The following is a 21,731-nucleotide window of genomic DNA, read 5'->3' on the forward strand; positions in this document are numbered from 1 at the left end:
CAGAAAGGGCATCTTACACCCCCAGTGGGTGCGTTCACCCCAGGTTAAGAACCAATGCCATAGATGTAAGTCAAAGTCTGGTCGCTGGCTTCAGAGCACAGTGTGCTAACCACTGTACCACCACTCCAAACCCATAATGTACAATCGAACAATCACTATGGCATAGCTACCAGTCCTCCTGGTAACATGTTGCGAATATTAGCTGAAGGTTGTGGGATTTTAACTTTCGCCTCGGTGCAAACCGGCTCACTGGCTACAGCAGAATCCACAAGGTTTGCAGTCACTGGTAGCGGCAGCACCTCCAATCAGCACGATTGGCTATGGACAGTGCGAAAGAAGTTCATACATGTGTACAGAGTCAGAATATGTATTCATGCTGGAGGAATCCGATGCGCTATAAAGCTCTTTTTCACGGATGACCGTACATACCTACGCTGCACACGTTAATCTATTGCCGTATTCATATGCAAAAGAAGACCCTGGCAATAGGCAGAACGCCTATAATTTATGGTCGGTCAATTGAGTCTCACTCCACCGTAAGCCCATTTCGGCTGAGTGCCTCGCCTCTTTCATCATTTCTCACGACGTCCAGCGTCATGGAAAATTGAATGGCGATAAAGTGCAGTGAAGCCAGACCGTGCTTTAAACGTCAACCCGTGAAGAGTGTTGAGCGCTGAGCCAGGGTCCAAATTGGGTGCTTATTAGAGTACTTCACCTTGATCATCTGCAGCCATTCCGGTTGCAGTGAAAATTCTAATTGATCCTTTTCCAAGTCGGTATATTCGTTTTTAATCTTGACTTAAAGCTTTCGTGACTGCAGGAATTCATATTCTTTGGGTCTTTCGGTAAAGCCACGTGGATAGAAAAATAATAAAATTAATGAAATAATAACAATATCACGACGTTTCGATCGCAACGCAAGCAATCGTCATCAGGTGAAAAATATAGCGGGAGAGCTGCTGAGGCAGGAAAAATATATGGCAGGAGCGCTGCCAAGGCACAGGGTGTTATAAAGGTTGGAGATGGGTGTAGCCCAAGGGTCAGTGAGCAGAGCTAGAGATTAAATTTGCATGTAAATGTAAGATCGGAGAAATCTTGACAAACGAAGCTGTTGGGGTGGCCATTGTATTGAGAGAGATTAGCATGTCAATGTAAGAAATTTGCTTGTAAATATAAGCTCGGAGAGAGCTCGGAAAGAGCCACCGCCACATCGAGGAAAGCGAACAACGGTGGCTGTGTTAGTGAATGTCACTCAGAGAGTCGAAAATATTATTAATTTTATTATTTTTCTAACATAGGCAGGTAGGAAGGGAACATCACAGCCAGTTATGACCTAAACTGGTTAATAACGTCTGGCACCTTCCCATTTGATGTACATTATTTGTGCACGAACGATTGTGGTAATACCTGCAGATGGTTAACCCTTGATCATTAGTATACAAAATATGTTCCTACTTTGTCAGTTTAGCATCGACAAACCAATATCATTGCCTCACAAGCTCGTTCTTCCAGTAGGACCTCATTTACTCTTTGGTTCTTTCGGTAAAGTCACGTAGGTATAAAATAAATTAAATTAAATCACGACGTTTCGATCGCAACACAAGCGACCTTCAGCAGGCGGAACCGATACAGCAGGACAACTGCTAATTTGGATAGGACCTCATTTGTCAATATTCTCTAATTTATTTTGAGAGTAAAATGCCGAATAAATACATTACCGAGATATTTCCTCCAATGTGCGGCTCTCGGAATTGGCAGCAGACGGTCCTCATAAACATGTGTTCCAGCAGAACAGATGGTTTAGATGAATGGGGTAGTTAGAGGCGAGGATAGTTTAATTAAAAATGTTTAAATGACATTCCTTGTCGCTACTACATGTATGCACAGGTGTTATGATTTATACAGTTGCGACTGTTTGACAGATTTGAGAGCATCTTTTGTTACTGCAGACAGCTGCAGTTAATCCAAGCATGGCATAATTGCGCACATTAATTTGAACAACAACAAATTGTCATCAACAACGCATTGACATGTCCGATCGACGGTCAAGATGAGAACGATTGGTAGCACATGAGTCCGTCGTTAACGATCGTATTGCGTGAGTCCGTCAGAACAAATCGTAGCACGTCCGTCCGTCTTATTGCGTTAAGATGTTGCTGGCTTCCTCGTGCGTTTACGATTGTTGCTCCCTGAGGGTTCCTCGCCAAAACAGAGGTCACCTAGGGTCACAATAACAGGGGTCTTTTGTGTCACTGAAATAACGAAGGCCCGGCATCAGTTATTGATCATTCATTCACGTGTTGTGTTGCGAGAAGAATATGCTATGGCTACATCGAAGGAATTGCATCTCAGCATTGCAACAAACCTCTGAGCTGCATAACCACTATGATTACGAATGCTGGCACGTGTATGTGTGTATGCGGAACTTCTTTTGCACAGTATGTAGCCAACGGTATAGATCGCTCGCCAATGCAGCGCAACATCGACGCAGTTTGATGCTTTTAATATCGTCATGGGGACTGAATCGCATCGAATATGTGATTCCGAACGAAGCCAACTATTTCTGTGCACATTAAATCCATATAAATAAATAAAAGTATCGATCGGGTATAAACCAATGCATTCAATTTGCCCGATATTGATCATGATCAATTGTTATTGGAGCAAAGTTCAGCTGGTCTGCAGAACTGACAACTCGATGGGTCAGAGATCATACAATTTCCCATAATGATCAGATTCAATGGTAAAGGCCCTCTGCAACACCATGGTAAATGTGACTCATTCAAATCTGTGAATTTACACTTAACCTATTTATGATGATTACTACATATTTCATTCAGTGGGTGGAGCAGTGGTGCAGTGGTTAGCACAGTGCGCTGTGAACCTGGCAATCTGATTTGATTCCCAGCCACAGTTAACATCAGTGGCGAGTGATATCTTCACCGGTCTAACCAATATAACTAGCACTGTGAAGTATGGCTAATACAGCATGAGGGGGGCTTCGTCCTGCAGGGCACTGGAAAAGGGTATTTGTGACTACTTTAGTTATCCTTAACTGCTCTTACTCGCCCAGTTACTTGACTTTAGTGTTTCTCACCCTAGGGGGGGAGGAAGAGTAAAAGGGAAAAGGCGTGAGAGTCGTCGCCCTGCAGTCTTAACCACCTCGGAGAGTGACCTGGACACGTGTAAAGGCTCGGCGGAAAGAGGGCAGCACTGATAGCTGTTGGAATTTCTGTCGGGGTTATGATGCCTCGCGTACATAACATGTCACAGCATCTGTGATTTATTTGTCACGAGTCGCTTATTTAAGCCAATGGCCAGACAGGAATATCATTCATATGGAGCCTATTTCAGTCTTTTTGGTTTATCTCTATCGTATACATTTGAAGAAAAAAACCTAGATGAATGTAAAAAGTCCAAGTGCGGGCTCCCGTAGTCATGTGAGCGCGCGGTGGTTCATATCTTTGTTCCCGAACCAGTGGTAGAAATTCAACGTACACGTAGCACAGGCCCTTCTCTACACCGAACACAGCCACGGCAAACAAATTAACTTTTTTTTCTCAAAGGAAATGCAAGTGTGTCATGAAATGGTGCTTATTGTTTAGGGGCGACTGCAAGGGAACACAACATACGTATTTATAATGCCCAAAGAAAACAGGGATATCCATTCAGATATTGTTCAAGTGCAAAGTGTTTTGTTGCTTACGCAAACCCATTAAGGTAAATCTGCGTCACGTTCAATCTCCATTGCTCATTGTGTTTTTGTGTCCTGTTTTGCGTTCGGACTGCAGTGGGCATGATATCGCCCAGGAAACAGACCGGTGTGTGCAATAGGGGGATCTTTGTTCTCTGGGCTCCTATTTGCATAACCCTTCTCACTGCCATGCATTTTCTTTTATCAAAAACGGCCTAATCCCATTTTTTTTGCCCCTGGAGCTGCCAGCGTGGAAATTGGATAGCTTTGGTGACCTGTGAGGTCGCATCGCGTCCCGGTGCCGTACCGCTTCAACTATTCGGTTGCCGCTCTTGCGTCAGAAGGCGTTACTGTTTTTGAGAAAGGGATATCTGATTATTTAACTAATTTATTATATATTAACGAGGATCAGTTATGGTTAGCCCACCAATTTGATTAAAACATATATATTTGAACATATATATTTGAGGGGGTGGGATCATTAACATCACCCCATTGTCATGCTGGGTGTGGTTTAGTGGAGCGTTTCCTGCATTCGTAATGTCGAATGGGGGGAGAGGACGGGGCAGCTGTCATGTTGTTAATTGTCCGAGTAATGGAGCACAGCAAAATAGTTGTTTCCAATTTCTCGTCCATCAATTGATTAATTATTCTCATCCTGTTATGGGGGGGGGCAGCTCAGCTCACAATTCTTCTGAGGTGGATAAAATTAAAAACAATTGTCGGAGTCAATGATGGATGTGCAATGAGAATTCTGCCCCCCCCCCCCCCCTAATGAAAGAGAGTCTGGATTCGTGAAAAAGTGTTTCAGGGCTCCCAGCAGAGAGATGGGCACCGCCTCATTGCCGATTCGAGCCGGCACATGCACCACGCTGTCCCACTCGGTTTCGTCCCCTTCGTACGGCCCCAAATGAAAACAACACGCAAGGCTGCCTTGCCCCTTGTAAACGAGATGACACTGCGGCACGAGCACGATGTGCAACGCATACCTTGGCTTAATTGTACGGGCAGCCTTGGGTTAACCGCGCGAGCACAGCAAGGAAAGCGGAAGCTGACCTTGAGCAACCTTGGAGGAGGCCGCCGCGCATGCTGTTCCATCTGACAGCTGTTAAAATCTCGAGCCAGGTCTACCTGCCATCTGCGCTAGCTCGGGATGTGGCGATAGCATATCGGCATAGCTGACGCGCTTCTTTTAATCTGCATTCTCTCCATTGAATGTCAGAGCACGTACGTACGCACGCACGTGTAGCAAGCCGCCCAGTCTTCTTAACTCTACAAACAAAATCGCCACATGTCATAAATGCTAAGTTTAATATACTGCTGGTATTTTTATACTTTTGCTGCAAGTATATTCGAGTGACAAGCTGGGTGAATGATATAAAATGGTTATGCGATTGCCTGGAACAAAATAATATGCTTTATTAATACACACAGGCAAGGAAACTTTTCACTGGCAAAAAAAAGTGAACGTTTAAGTCCATCAGCCAATGTTCCTTCTGCGAGTTTCATCGGCAGGATGTGGCCTGTGACAAATGGTGCTGGGTCGCATTTAGTTAGAGGCAAGGTGCCCTCCAGTCACTGATGGGGCCAATCAGCGCAGTCGCTGTCTGATGATTGTTCAACATGGCAATTATCATGGACCACGTAAGATTAGGATGCTCTATTGCCATTTTATTCAAGATTTATATGACGTTTCTCATGCCCTTTTTAAATATGGGAGCTGCATTTTCTTTATGTCACCAATGTAACCCTTGTGGTGGATGACGGCAGAACGTTGATGTTTTTTAAGGTTAACAGTTTTAAACAATTTATTATACAATAATTTATTAATTCAGTTTGTGTAATATATATATTTTCTTCAGATGACAATCCATCATGACACACTATACTTGAGAGACATGGGAAATGTGTACCGAGAAGAGACTTGTGAGGATTTTGAGTGTTTAGTGTTAATGTCAAAATTAATCTCAGAGAGCCATATTGATCAGACGAGAATTCTAACACCAGTGGCTCATGGAGCCAAAAGCACCACTACCACAGACAATTGTTAGTAGTCTTCAGTGTAAATAGCGAGTAACAAAATGTAAGATTTAAGTGACTCCACCACAAATGCATACAAGCAGCCGCTATGATATTCTTGGTTATTTAGGTGAAGTCACGTAGAAGGGAAATAATATTATTTTTTCCCTTCTACGTGACTTTACTGAAAGAACCAAGAATATGAATCCCTGCAGTCACGAAAGCTTTAAATCGAAATTTAGCCACTATAATGTTTCACTGTAAAACTTAAGACATGGGTGTTGTATTTTGGTAATGCCTTGCAGTATTACTGGAAAACTTTAGCCCTCAAATAGCTATGTGGTGAACACATTGACCACTAAGCTTATATACACACACACATACCTCCACATTGTACACCGTTAACTTGCATTGCAGTAACGTATTCCTGCTGCATTAATGTGTTTGCATTGTTATAATGAGGGCTTTCATCTGACGTGGAAACCTATTTCCCACACGTGTGATTCATTAATTAATTGTCAACACTCGGCCAATGCCATGGTAAAATGCAATCATTTCATGAGACGTGCAGCATAAATGCCATGAGCATACTATTATACAATGATGGCACGCTCTTTTTAATATGCTTCCCTTGAGCCTTTCGTAAAATCTTTTTTTTGTTTGCAAGCACTTTCTTGTGTAGAAACTGAATGCGTTGCTGTGATATTCATAAGCAGTGGTTTTGTTAACCCTATGGAGAGATGACTACCACCCACAGCTCATTGGCAGTGTTCTGTCAGACACCGTGACTACGAATGGCTCTCGTGTTAAGAAAGATAAAAACAACTTTTTGTCTTTGTATACGGAAGTACTCAAGTACTTGAGCATATTAGCACGAGACAGAGGAAAGTGGAAAGAAATTACGAAATGTGCAGTGGACACCTACGGGCTTACCTGCCCATGGATCGTGATGATGATATGGGAGTGATGGTGCACTGGTTCGCGAACTGTGCTATGAATCCAGCAAGCAGAGTTCCACCCTAATCGCAACTAATGCTGGTGATGAATGATATCTGATTTCTCATCCACGCTCGTTTTTTAGCCAATATTAACAATCGGCAAATCCCTTAAATCGACACCGGGGCGACCCTCTTCACAAGCGTGCACTACTACTGACAAGCTTGTAAAGAGTTTGGTCAAATAACCCCCCCCCCCAGTGGCCGATGCAGCATGAGGAAGCCTTTCATACAGCAGTGGATGAAGTCCTCTGTACGTGGTGGTCAAAGGTCGCACAGTCTCGAGTCTCAAACGGGTTATGAGGACCATAAAGTTCTACGTTCTTATAAAAGTGAGGGACCAGATCATTTACAGAATGACCACTTCATAATAAAGGTTATTTTGGGTTAGATCCCGTAAGTATAAATGTGTCGTTAAGCCGAGTTACCCCCCCCCCCTCGCTGACTAGGATTTGAACTTTGAAATCTTCTTCTCGTGTCACATTGCTCTCGCCACAACAAACATTTTGGCGTGACGTATTGCACTAGGAAAACAATGCATTCAATCTTTTAAATAATGTATTTCGCCAAGTGTAATGATTTTCTAAATAACATATGGAGAAATCAGATATCATTTCTCCTTTGTCAAGGCGCTCTTCTCCTCCCACCCAGCATAAATACGCTGCCAAGCTTAGCAGTGTTCATTGGAGGGCTGTCTCCAACAGCTCTGTTTCTTCACCTGAGGACGGCTGCTTGTGTTGTGGACAAACCGTCGTGAGAATTTTACGATGTTTTATTTTTATTATTTTATTATTTGCCTTGTACGTGACTTTACCGAAAGAACCAAGAAGAAAAAACGTATGGATCGACAAATTCCTGGCATTTGCATGCCCATGTGACGTAGATTGCCGATGCGTCAATGTCATCCGCTTGTTTGGAGCAGGGAGTTATAGTACACGTGGGAAATTCAGTGTAAGTGCAAACATGAGGTTCGAGGTGATTCATAAGGCTCATAATGCCTATGTTAGAGAAATTAGTCAACTCTGCTTGGGATCCTGGGTCCAAATCCGGTTACACCCCACTGAATAAACTTGGCTCTCAAGTTAAGTGAGTAGGTGATCTCGGTCTAGTTACAAAGCTGCATGATGAGAGAAAAAAATACAATCTAAAAATAAATTTTGACTTAAAACTTTCGTGACTGCAGGAATTCATATCATTGGTTCTTTCAGTAAAGTCACATAGATAGAAAATAAAAGTTTAATTGAATAGAAATTAAAAAATCAATTCAAAATAGAAGCAAAAAACCATGACGTTTCGATCGCAACACAAGTGGTCTTCATCAGGTGACTTTACCGAAAGAACCAAGAATATGTAATCTAAAAATAGTACATATTACACGTACATTTTCATTTCATTTGACCTAGGGTCGCTCTGAGGTTTAAACTTTAATAGCAGAATTGGTCATTGAAATGCGGCAATCCACGTGACCGGGAGCTGTCCAGTGTTCTATTGGCGTGGCCGCTCGTCATGACTTCAGAAGTAGTTCTTCGTTGTCATCTTCAAGGGCCATTCACTGACCACGACTTTATACACCGCTGACGCAAGGTGTTCTGAGAAAGAAATGTTTTCACCTCGTGACAGTAAATCCGATATCACAATCTGCTCCGCTGCAGCTGCAATTTAATATAAGTGCTCTGTCTTCTCCTGCGTCGTCTCCTGCAGCTGCTGTTCCTTCTGAGCCGCCATTCATGACTGATTTCGTTCATCTTTTGTCATCCATTCGTGGCTTCCCACTTTTCACAAGTCGCCTTTCATACATTTCCTATTGCCGTGGTGAAAGTGATGCCTTGGAAATTGTTTTAAAGTGCACTGCAATTCAGATTTATGTCATGCTGACGCTACTTGATTCTAAGTTTAAACGCAGCTGGATGGCACGATGTGTACTTGGATGAAAAGTCAAAGCTAAGGTGTTAACCCCTCCTTGCCATATATATATAAACTGATCACATTCATCATTAACAGTGCCTGATAACAGATTCATATATCAGAATCGGTTTATTTATGTATACTGGAGGAATCTGATGAGTTATAAATCTCCTTTTTACAAATGTCCAGTCGGAGCGTGTCAGAATGTTAGAACAACAACGATATAATAATTGCCTAATGGTTAGAGTGATAGGAAAGTGAAACTTTGTGGAAGGAACAATGCCCCCAATGTCAGCCTATCACCTATATATTTTCTGTTATAAGGCAGTGTTTACGATGAATGTGAAAAAAAAAATCTTTGTTTAAAAGTTCTCTAAATATCAGCACGGCATCTGCTATGAAGTCCAAAGTGATGTTTGCATGTACACGTACGGCCAGATTGTCAATCTACCAGCTGCCGGGTAAAGGGCTTCCTTGTGCCGCACAATGTCATGGCCGTTATTTGACCACACTTCGTCGTACTGGTCAATGCGGGCTTGTGAAGTTTGGGGTGGGGGGTGCAGAACAATAGGGATTTGTTTTTTGGTTGCACTGCCCACATCACCTGCCACACTTGTTCTGTTGTTATTTGTGGTCACACCCATCCAAGCAATATCCACGCTGCACCCTGCTTATGACAACATTATTTTATTGTAGAGAGACTATGTGTTGTCTCTTGCTGTGGTCTGGGGCTGTTCTTGCTGTTGTTTTGCTGCCTTGCGCAAGCTTTCGAATTGGTTTGCTTATGAAATTTGAACTTATATATTTTATCTATTTTACGTATTTGTTTTTAGTAATTTGCTTATCTTTCTTATACTTTGCACCCTTTAGATGTTTTTGTATTCCCCTGGGGAACAACACAAATACCCTGCACCAACGCTGTTGTGGTGAGAGCCGTTCATTAAGGGGGAACAACAGCCTGATCTTCTGTTGCTGTACATACAGCTTGTGGGAAACTGAAGTTGCATAGGCCCGAAAAATGCAATTTAAAGATGACGCAGAGCGTGTTGTGGTGAAGGCCAAGTGTAGTGGCATCCACGGTATTGTAGTTGTATGTGCGCAGCACTTGCACGTGGTATTTCTGTTGATTGCTATTTAATTATTTGAAGAGAACTTGGGTAGATGGGATTGTTTTTGTCCTTTCTTCGGTGTTAAAACAAGGATGTTGAAAATCAAAAGCGAATTTCAATGAGTGACATTCACAATACACGGTGCTGAGGTAAAAAGGAAATTTTATTGAAAAGTTTCCAACGGGGACCTTTTGTACTTGAGCTCATTTTTCAAAACACTACTTTTTGAATCTCACGCAATTCAATAATTATTTGAACTCATGGGAAATGCATTGACTCAATTTGCTGAGAAAGTCATGCCAGTATTGCATTGGCAATTCTCATGGGATATTTAGCAGTTTTTTTACCGGTTGTGATTGGGCACATTTGTTAATATACAATAATGGTTTGAAAGTATATTTGGCTGCTGTAAATTTTCACGGAACAAGCCACTTTGTAGAGATATAATTTGTAGCCTGTTTGTTTCTGAAAAAAGAGCTCTTTAGCTCAGTGGGCCTTACCTGGTAAAATAAGAAGCTACGTTTTTAGTTTAGAAGAAATTTGAAGTGTAAGGGGAAAAATACTCTAACGCTTAGATTATTTGCGTGCGCGCGAGAGACATTTTTAAGTTAAGTATGCCTTGCCTGGAGTGTGAGTGTGTGACAAGTTGCAGTGCTTCATTTGTTTTGGGTTAAACCGAAGCTATGGGCAGGAGGATATATTACACCATCGCTCCTGTCAGATGTGACCTTAAAACCAATAAGTTCTGTCCCAACCATAGCTTAAAAATATGAGCCCTACGTTACAGGATATATCTGAAATGCGTCACTAAATGGGTGCAGTGATTGCTGGATTTACCCTATGTTATTGCTCATTCAGCTGGTATGGTTTTGTAGAATGTTAAGGAGTTTTTTTAATCCATTAATTCTGTCAACGACAATGGCTATTTTGATTGTGAAATTTAGGTGAGGTTCAGATACCACTTGCCCCTGTTTATGAAACGTGGTTGTCTGGGAGCGCATCACCTTTGTGCTAACCGCTGAACTTTATTGGCTCAAGCATAGTAGAGCTTAATTTCCAAAGTCCAGAGACAAAGCCAGCAACCACAGCACATCTCACCAGGTACTTGTTTCAAGCTGTAGCCACTGCACCACTGCAAGCCACTGCACCATATACACACCGTACATAGACAAAGATCCCCCATATAGCCTTTAGCAGACTGTTTAGGGCAAGTGCTGTTAGCAAGTAGCACCTATGAAGGCCGGCACGGTACACAAAGAGGATGGTTGGCCAGCACCATGCCCCACCACCTTTGTCTCCCCAGTGGCGATGTTTACGCACCGCACCAGGTACTCATTGGAGGCTGAGTCGACCTAGGGGAGGCCCAGGACCTATTCAGATAATCGTACTTGGTGTTGGCCGTGAGTGGGAAAACGACCTCAGGTCACCGGGTTCATTGCGCGGCGCACTAACCGCTCCACCACCGCTCCCCACGAGCATCCACATTTACACACTGTACACAAACATCCATATATACATCACACGTGTAGTGAGCTCTGCGGTTCAGAAAGAAATACGTTTGTCTCCGTAGAAGAGCTTATCCACAAAACACTTTTGTGTGAATGTCTGCTGGGGATTTGTGGAGCCAGGCATTGATTGAAATAAAGCGTAGACGCAGGGCAAGCGTGCATATATATTAAAATATATTGTTAAGAATTTCACTCGGAGCAATGGGGAGGGGCGGTGCCAATTTTCCCTGTACAATTTAATGAGTTGGCCATTGCAAGTCACTTTAAAAAAAAAAATCTACTTTCAAGGCTCGACCTTTGTGTTAGCTTCCTGTCACATTATAATGCAGCCGTCTGGCTGAAAGTACAATTGATGGGACAACAGAAGATTTAAAAATATCCCTGCATGTGAGCTTGCGGCTGTACAATCTTTTATATACTGTCTCTAAAAGGCTCGGATGTAACATTGACCATAAGAATCAATTTACGTTTAAGTAATGCCCCGGTGGGCACAAACTAACTAGCGGGGCATTAGGCTGCCAGTCGGGGGTGTTTATTGCTTCTCTGTGTAATCCCAATTAAGTGATTTGTGGGTAATCTTCAAATTTGCCAAATTTGAATCAATGCGCACACATTGGCCAACTTGTTTTGTAACGACGTCAAGGGATTTTTAACGTTCGCTGTGACCCAGATGGCGAGTATTTCATGGGTGATACACACCGCCGCAGTAGTCACCAGGGAAACCTGCTGGATTCGAACTACGAACATCCGCAACGATTGGCGAAATATGCCTACCCTTGTGCCGTGTCAGCGCCCCCATATGCAGTTAAGATTAATTGCTCAAAATTCTACTTATTCTGGCTTTTTGGTGACTTGCCTTTTCTTTTGTCAACTTTTCTTGTTTGCTGACAGTTAATATACGTGTAACACCGTTGTGCTTAACATTGGCTTAGAACAGACTTTATTTCAGTAGGTTATTGTTGTGGGCTATGGCCCTTCAGATCTCTGCAGAGCGTTGTTGTCTGGTACGTTAGCGAGCGCGCTGTGCTAAGAACCTCAGTGAACTGACTACGATTGTCAGCCACGACCAACATCATCGGCCAGTGATATCAGAACCGGTGCCTCTGCATCCCCCATTCACCAACACACACCGACCAGCATGGTGAAGTATGGCCAACACATCCCTGTGAAGTGACATGGTGTTGTGGGGGAGACCATCAATTGGTGGATTGAGAAAGTGGCTGCAATATGTTCAATGTTTATTTGACCTAATTGAGTGCACTGTACATGGTCTATTAATGATGACAGCGGTCGTGCGTTTCTCATTTGTACTCGTACGCCACCGGCAACGCAATCGCTTAATCATTTACGCGGCATTTAATATTCATGCGCTCCCCCCCCCGCCCTTCGTCCACCCCAGCAGCGTCGCCACCGTCGGCCAACGGCCTGAACCGCTCTCCCGCTGCTCCTCCTCCGTCGAGCGGCCACCCGTCGTCTCTCGAGCCCCTGGGCCGCAGTCGCAGGGGGGGCCCGGTGGGGGGCGCCGGGGGGGCGGCCGTCACAGCCGCGGCCGCACCGACCTCCTCGGCGGGGGCCATGTCGTCGTCGCCGCACGTGGACCCGGACGTGAAGCCCGGCGAGTTCGTGCTGCGCTCCCTCATCGCCGAGTTCACGGTGCACGCCGAGCTCAAGTTGCACTCGGTGCTTGTCGAGTCGCTGGTGAGTGGGGCGGGGGGCGGCGGGGGGGGGGGGCGCCACGCGTCAGTCACAAACGCGCCCGCGGAACTGCCCGTTGCATCCTGTGGAATCCCTACAGCTTTTGGCTAGCCAAGTTTTTTTGTGCAGGTCTCATTAATTACACACAAAGTGCTTGCCAAAAGTGAACCACAATACCTTGCTGATCACGTGAAGGAGCACAAACCATCGTGCGAACTCGGTCATCCCCGTAGCAGTTTTTGGCTGGCCATCAAACAAAGACGGTCACCGCATCGCACGCTTTCAAATGCGCTTCTGCGGCCGTCTAGAGTGCTCTGCCTTCCAATATTACGGAAGCCACTGGAGCTATGTACTTTTAAATAATCTAGAATGAAAACGCATTTCTATAGATCTTATTTTTGTGTTTAGTTCGTTCTCCTTCCCCCATACCTACAATTAGCACGGTTGGCTACGTATGGTGCATAGCTCCAGTGGTTTCCTAATATCGTGAAGCCACTCTGAATATCGGTAAGCCACACCCATGCACCAACTGTATATTTAGCATCTTGCCTTTACCCGGTTCTTTTTTGGAGTGTTTTGCATGTATATGGAGAAAATATCAACTGAAATACCCACAGACGTGTCAGGATTTTGCCTTCCCTGCTGCCATCTTTTAGCCACTGTGTAGCTCAGTAGTTTGGGAATCTTTCAGCACATGGTCATCTCTGAATCATCCACCAACCCTACCTCAAAAGTGCTGAATTACAGATTTAAACTACAAGCCCACAGAGATGATCCTATGGATAGTCTGGCCCCTGTCATAAGAATGTGGAAATTTGTAAGCTGGTTTGAGGAACCCAACGAATATAAGTACACCGTCTAACACTCCAATGATCCTGATTTATATGATGCATTATTATTAATGTATGTCACAAACTAAAAAGGACATCAATGTATCCTCCAACTGCAAACACAATTGTAATCTTAACCGTATCCATAATTCCCTTACATAACACTCACCGTCGATTGGCCCATTGTGAGTCTCACGTTATTTTTAATGAGAAAACTTGTTGCAAAAACACAAAGCACCGTCAAATTGAGACCAAGCTGGCATTGCTTGTGCAAAGTAGAAAATCACTTGCATTTTTCATTAGGGCTCACTGTGTGTGTGCGCGCGTGCATGTCGTGTGCATGCCCTTCATGGTGCGATGTGATTTTTTGAATGAATGCTGCACATGCCGATATTATTAGTCGTGGTAGTAGTACGGTTAATGCTCTCATTCGCATGGCAGAGTTAAGGCGTTATAATGGCTTAGATGTCATTTACTTTCTCAGCCAAGTTTCTTCTTTTTTTCTTGTCATCACATTCTTTGCATCGTGCACTCACGCCAGGCTAATCGCGCACGTCCAAATGGAACGCAGCTATCTCAGTTGGCACCAACGCATTCCATGCTGATATCTCGTACCGAATGTATCGCCATGACCATGTAAAGACATGACCTAGCGTGTGTGGATATTCTACGTTGTTATTGCTGCAATCTTCATTATATCCTGCCTGGTGGTGTCGTGGGTAGATCGCACAAGTAACAGAAGGCTTAAAGTTGACATTTCAAGTGGTAACCAGTTAATCTTTCATCCATCTGGGGGTGATAAATTGCGTAACGATTTGTGGAAATTCAACAGTGGTTGTCCTATGGTGAGACAGATCCCTTCTCGAAGAAAGGTTTCTCTATAAGCTCGTTAAAAAGTGGTAATGTGAGTGACATGCATTGCAGGTTTATTAAAGTGGGTGGAGTGCGCAAACTTGGTGGGTGTTTAATTACAATAAGCAATCATAGCCAATTTATATATTTTTTTTATCATGATGCTTGTTTACCCTGACATTTTCAGGCGAGTCCTGTCAAGTTTTCTTAGTAGGGGGTAATATTTCTGTATGTAATGCAAATTAATTTGCATTTCATAATTCAGCATTGGGATGCTTTCCCATATATATTAATTATATGGTTTTGCTTTGAAAAAAAAACAGAGAACTCAGGGAAAATCCCATGCAGGACAGGAGGACATAATACAAACTCCGCAGAAAGGAAGCAGAGTTGGGAATTGACCCCGAGGGCGTCTTACGGTGAGGCGCGACTGCCCTGCAACTAGGCCCAGACTGGTCAGAGGGCAGCAGTCCGTAGGGAAAATGCCCTTTGGGGCCGGTCTATGTGGGGAAACTGGAAATGTGATCAGAGTAAAACATTTGAATATACATTTTTTAATTAAACTATTTTACTACCTCTAATTTGCACGCTTCATTGCTTATTTAGGCTCTTAGTAGGCAATAAGTCCAATATTCGGCAGCCCCAAATGATTTTTCCTAACCGGCCTATTTGATTTTGGACCCAGCTCAAATGGGCCAATAAGATGGCACTACAAAATCACGCTAATATGTCACAACACAATTCTACCTACGAGTATACATTTTGTCGCACAGCCGATTTTTTGTTCATTAAAAAAATAATTTCCCATAATCCCGAATTTGGGCCGGTGTGTTTACAAATGCCGGGGCCGATTTTTTTTCTCCCGGTCCATCACTTGCCTGCAACACCCATGTGACGGAGCTAGACCGCATCGACAGTTGCTTCAGAAGGTAAACCATACTTCACTGGTGAATCAACGTAGTTATTTTTTTCAGTGTTTACCTGATTAAAAATATATATTATTAACACAACGTAAATAATGTCCACCGTAATTAAAGACACATTTTAACATTGAGTGCTGTACGGAGAACCAAATGTCAACCCATTTTATGTACCCCATGTGTTGGAGGATTAGTTTACACTAAACCTACTCTCTTTCCATTTATCTGTATACTTTATAACACGGAGCATCCCGTGTGCACTACATTTCAACATTTCAAGAGTACGGCGGGGCACAGCTCAGCTTCTTCTGTCGTCAATTTAATGCCAAAATACGTTGTTCGTAAAAAAAACACATTTACAATGTGTGGTATATAACAATGTGTGGTGCATAACCCACATGAGATGATTACTGGTGGTTGAAGGGTCATCTTTCACGTCAAATACATTTCATCCATTTGACAAGGTGAGAGTTAATGGATGTGGAGGACAAACTTGTACGGACTCATTAGCTAACTGCAATTATAATTGTACCTTTATTTCTGCAGTTGAGCATTATATGCACGCAAAAACATTTTCGGGAGGTGGGGGAATTTGAGAATCAGAATCTTGATTCAAGCTGGAGAAATCGTATGAGCCTGTGAAGCTCATTTTTTTTCCACAGATGTCCAGGACACCTGATACCAACACGTAGCAGCTCTTGCACCAGTGAGCCTGGCCCATGGTCAAGAATGCTGATGGAGTGACAGCTAATGAAAGGAATGCATCCGAAAGGATGTTGTACACCAAGGAGATGGTGGGTTAAACCCGGGTCATGGAGTAGAAGCTCGGTGGATTGCTACGTCGCAGGACTGTGAGAGATGGTGACGGATTGGGGGGATGCCTTTCAACCAGCAGTGGATTGATTGTGGGTGATGAATGCTGATGACCAGCACACATGCTTTTTGTTATGCCCCATCACTCTATGGATTTCGTTCGTCGATTTTTTTCCCATCCTAATCACTGTCATCACGGGCATGATATAACCATCGTTATCCTCAATTTGGAAAAGAGGCTCATGGAATACAACTCGGCATGCAAAATGGCTGTGGGTGAACTAACTGGCTGTTATATCCATGGCTTTATAAGTGTCTATACAGTCATCTTCATTGCCATCAGCATCATCGTCACCACCATTGTGATAGCGGTCCACCAGGGCACAGAATGCTGCATTATGGAATCGGTCAAACGTCCCAAAAAATACTTTGCCAAAATAGACAGTCGAGACTCAGTCTAGGCTTTTCCAGATAAATAAATAGACATATTGTTGTTATTATTATTAGCTGGAAATGTCTTGCGATTGCCCTTTAGATATGTTGCTCATGGATAAATTGTACCAGATAATGTCCTGTTCAGTGTCTGTGGAATGAATCACAGAGCAATTATGTAAGTCTGCCCTTTCCTCTATCCCTCCCACTCATTCCCTCCGTCTCCCTTGCATTACAGCACTCGCATCATAACCATGCATCCGTGACTACCTGATGTGTGCATATATATACGGTGTACAGTGTCATCTAGAAAACACATCTAGTAAACACAAATTGTTACATGGTGTGTGATTTAATGCACACATTTTATTCACCAATGCCGATCTCTGTGCATTGGTGTAGATATTGCCAGCAGGTAGCATCTTCACAGAGCGGTTTCACGGAAAGCATATCACGAATATTCACACTGTGGCCCGGTAAACTGTAATTCAGAAAGGGCGTCACGTATCTGACCGTGCCATATCCACTCTGACCAAGTAACTGTCCACACCCATGTTAGTATTTTTCCACTGTGTAATTATCATTGCCCACCGGTGCAGATTTGCGATAATGTACTATACACTGATTAGAATATCTTAATCTTTGTTGGTAGCCCTAATGGCTACAGCAGTGAGAATTCCATATTCCTATGATGTGGATTACCCCTTCGGACCAAACGCTATTGATTTCCCACAGTTATGTTCTCAACATCGAGAGATGATGGACTGAGTTACCCTATCATTTTTCAACCTTGTAATTGGTAGTGAAGTGCATTGACCACAGAGCCGCCCAGCCAGATTGTACCTGAAGGTTAGAAACAGGAGTATAATGGTGGATTGTGGGGGATTTATTATGAGGGAAGGCAAGGGCAAATATCAAATATTTAGCATAATGATTCGTCCCTGACACGATGTAATGAATTGTCATCATAGAGGGTCACAATTTCCTGATAGAATGGCTTTCATGTGCTGCTGTTGTGGCAAATGTAGTGCCTCTAGTGGCTGTAGGTGTCCACATTGAACCTGTTCTGTATGGAGTATACAATTTATATCTGACCAAATCACCTGGACTAGACATCTGTAAAAAAAAACTACTGGACATCTGTGAACAAGCGTTTTATAGCTCATCGGATTCCTCCAGTATAAATAAATAAATATTCTATTTCTGATGTGCTGCCACCTCTATACTGTCCGCCTTCACCAAACCGCACTCCGTGACCCAGCAGTGGACTTTAAAAAGGGATCTATATCTACGTCCATGCAAATACACAATCTTTCCGTGCACGCATCATTATTCCATGCATGCACCGACTCAACCAGGGATTTGCTGCTGCTGCTTAGCACGCCTGGGGTCGTTTTTGCGGCATGATGCAACGCTTCCCTTTTTAGCCCCGGGAGCTGCGACCCGAGACACAGTGAACCCATGGGGGTGAGAGCAGTGGGAGCCATATCCAGTTACTAGGAAATGCTTGTTTTGTTGGCCTACGGGGCGGGCTCCTGATGACTTGGTGGGAAAGTGGAGGTTGTGTGTGCGCTCTTGCTTAGGAATGTGAGCACCGTGTACTGGGAGGAATTATTATTTCTGGGTACACCACAACGTACGTTATTGTATGTAGAACTTCCTTCGCACCATACATAGCAGAGCGTGCTAATCGGAGATGCGGGGCTGCTGCCGTGGTGCAACGGTTCACACACTGAACAAACCTACTTTAATCCCCCCCACCCCGCTTATGTCCATCTAGCAATATAAATGGGTACAACACAGTCGATTGGCGGGCCTTGGGTGTGGGTAACTCGTACCCCTTCAAAGACGTCTGGCCAGTGCGGAAGAAGTGGGTATGATGATGTACACGTACGTCATCAGTTTTTCTTCCGATTCCATTCCGCTTAAGTGCGTTTACCTCTTTGGGACGGAATCGGAAGTAAACGACCATGTGGGAATGTGTGTGGCACAGTCTGACGCCAGCTATTGTAGGGTGCGGTCGTGTCGCTACAGTTCTGTGCGGTGCATACAGTCTTAAAACAGCGGTGCTATGCCTCTCTAAATGAAATTAACATTGAACTGCTTGCGCGTTCCAAGATTCAACGGTGAACGGGACCCACACCCTGCAACTTGGATTTAGGAGAGCTCCTGTTCACCCTGGAAGTATTCACCCTGGAAGTGTGAATAGGAGCTCTCTGGAACTCCCTCTCATGGAAGCTCTCCTGAAAAAAGTGGCGTGATGAAGCTATTTCAGGGCTGCACCTTTACCTTTTTGCACTACATGTATTCATCTGATTGCGAGGTGCTGGAGCAGAGTGCTTGATACACAGTGGGAAGGTTGCACGTTCAAACCCCAGTCAGTGCGTCACTTTGATCCATCACATTTATGACGTTGATTAAATGAATACCGCTTTGGGGGAAGTGAGCAGTATTTGTCCTGTGGATGGACCATTTATTTCCTTAGTAATGTAGAATTTCAATGACATGTCAGGAATACGGGTGATTTATATTCACCTTAACTGGCATGTTGTAGAAGTCCTTTTTTGTAAATGATTTATTTGAACACATTTGCAAAGTCGATTATCATGGTTAGCTACGTACGGTGCGAAAGAAGTTCAACAAACATAAGTGGCATTTACATGATTAAAAAATTGAATCGTCATTGATGTCCTTGTCCTTTTTGACTTTGTGATGACGCTTCCCAAATTACTAGCCGTATGTTCCATGGAGTTAATTGCCACTTTTGTTGAAAAAAAAGTTTCAAGCTCAGACTTTCTTTGCACGTCTACATAGTGTAGTTTTATTTCAATACAAAGAGGCAGGCGTGTTGTTTCACTTCCTCATTTTTGCTTTATACATATCCTGCACTGCTGCTGCCATGTGCCCGGGATTTTCTCTGTCCCTGGTAAGAAGGACACTTTGGGTCCCTGAGCCTTTCGTTTCATTCTAAGGATCGTAGTAGGCTTTAGCTGGCAGCTTGATGTTTAAGCAGCTGGTTCTGTTTTGGCTCGGAAAATTGCTTATTTACCATGAGCGGTTTATTTTGGCTGACACTTGTTGCACAAAGGTGTGGCCTTTCCTTTTTTTCTCTCTAGGGGCTTACAAGACTGGATCAGATGTCCCCACAGTTAATCTGCTGTCTCTATGCGTGTAGCGCTGTCATTACTATGTCACGACTTGTTGCGTGGCTGGTATGAAGCATTCGCTCGCATCTTTTGAATCCTTGATGCCTGTTTGGTGCAGCATCCACCGTTGATAGATTGTGCAGTGGAGAGAAAGTGTCGTTTCGAGCGCAGCATCGCATGAATGGGACTTTGACGAAGGCAATGATTTGTGGCAATTTTGGTGACAACTTGTTTGCTGCATCATTGCGCACACGACATTCCCCCATCACGCCATGTTCCCCGTCATCAGAGCTCAGTCAAATACCAGAATTTGATATTCAACTGGCATGTATAGTAGTTGAATACAAGTGCATTTTATGGAAATCTATTGCGGTAGAAATGTGGGCCCTTGTTTATAAAGTGTATGTATGTAGACCTTCTTTCACACCGTACGTAGCCAATCGTGCTTGTTGGAGGTGCGGGGGAAGGACAACAAACTAAACACAAAAAGCATTTATAAAGAAATTACTTTCAATTTAGATTTAAAAGTGCATAGCTCTAGTGGCTTCCTAATATCAGAAGTAAGAGCGTTCCAGATGTCCACAGAAGATTTTAAAGGAACATCTCAGTCCTTTTGTTTAACATTAATGAAGGCTACGTTGAGCCCAACCACCTACAGAACTTGTATCATAAGCCAAAGACTTCACTCAACCTCTGCAGAAGAATTGTGCTGCGTTTCACCAGCCATTGGAAACTCATTCTGAGCCAGACCGGGCTGTTGTACTGGGTACGGCCCGTTGTGGATCGATCTTTGTCCCCAACGCATCGTGGTGGCAATGCATTGTGGGCTTGTCTCCTCTCTCCTGAATTGCCCATGCCCTCATTTCCCTCCATGGCCAAAGAGAAGCAATCATTTGAATTTATTTAATATTTTATCAAGTTTAATATATAGTTGCGTTTAGCTTTTACTACCCCGAGCCAACATCTTAATATTTCTTTTAATGCTCTGCAATGTTTAAAAACAAAAAATACCCCAACATTGTCATGACTGGCTTTAAAGGCAGCCAGTGTAAAGGAGTTGCTTCCTTCACTTGTGCCACTGCATTGGGAACCCGGCGATTTGAGTTTCACCCCAGCCATGGCTAACATCAGTGTCGAGTGATGTCTGAAGTTTATCCCCCTTTATATCAATCCGCACTGACCAGAGTGGTGAAGTACGTTCGATCAGCTTCGATGACCAACATGGTTTATGGGGAGGTCTAGCGATGAATTCACAGAGCTGTAAGTTATGGTTACAAATGACATTGTAAAATGAGAATGGTAAAAATATAAAATTTTAACTCTTGATTTTCCATAATGATGATGAACCATCCGATTGGTCCACGAAGAAGAATATTTACTTGAGCCATTGTGCTAAATGTGTAATGTAGCTCTCAGAGACACCGTCTTGTCTTTATGTATAATTATTATGAATAAAGACGACTCTATTCTGAGACAACATAGCTCTAGCCTCAAGGGGCCGTCTATAAATGACGTCACGCACCTGGGGGGGGGGGGTCGGACATTTGTAACGATGTGTCACGATGGGGGGGGGGGGGTTTGAGAAATGTGACGTCACACCAAAATGCGCAACTTTATAAATAAATATAGACAACACGTTCTACTTAATTAAATATACTTTCTAATAAATGTTTTCTCCTACAACATCAGAGTGCAGCACCACTTTAAATATGCACTACAATGACAATAGTTTGAAGCGATTTGCAGCATGTTTTATTTCGAGGGGGGGGGCAGAGTTTTGTGACGTCATTTATGGACGGCCCCCAAGACAACT

General features: G+C 43.5%; 1 protein-coding gene across 10 annotated transcripts in view; it reads left to right on the forward strand.

Annotated features, from left to right (window-relative positions):
• Positions 1-21,731, forward strand: part of LOC144722608 (protein furry homolog-like) — a 268,927-nt gene that overhangs the window by 121,001 nt on the left and 126,195 nt on the right. For 7 of the 10 annotated variants that reach the window (XR_013586071.1, XM_078600842.1, XM_078600840.1 and 4 more), the window contains one exon: positions 12,630-12,928. Coding sequence is in view for 9 of the 10 variants with exons in the window: in XM_078600840.1 (XP_078456966.1) it covers positions 12,630-12,928 (299 nt within the window). In the remaining variant the exon portion in view is untranslated. The remainder of the gene's footprint in view (positions 1-12,629; positions 12,929-21,731) is intronic. The other 3 variants (XM_078600843.1, XM_078600841.1, XM_078600836.1) reach the window with 1 other exon arrangement.

Source organism: Lampetra planeri, chromosome 15, assembly GCF_965212315.1.
Source record: "Lampetra planeri chromosome 15, kcLamPlan1.2.h2, whole genome shotgun sequence".
Lineage (NCBI taxonomy): Eukaryota > Metazoa > Chordata > Hyperoartia > Petromyzontiformes > Petromyzontidae > Lampetra > Lampetra planeri.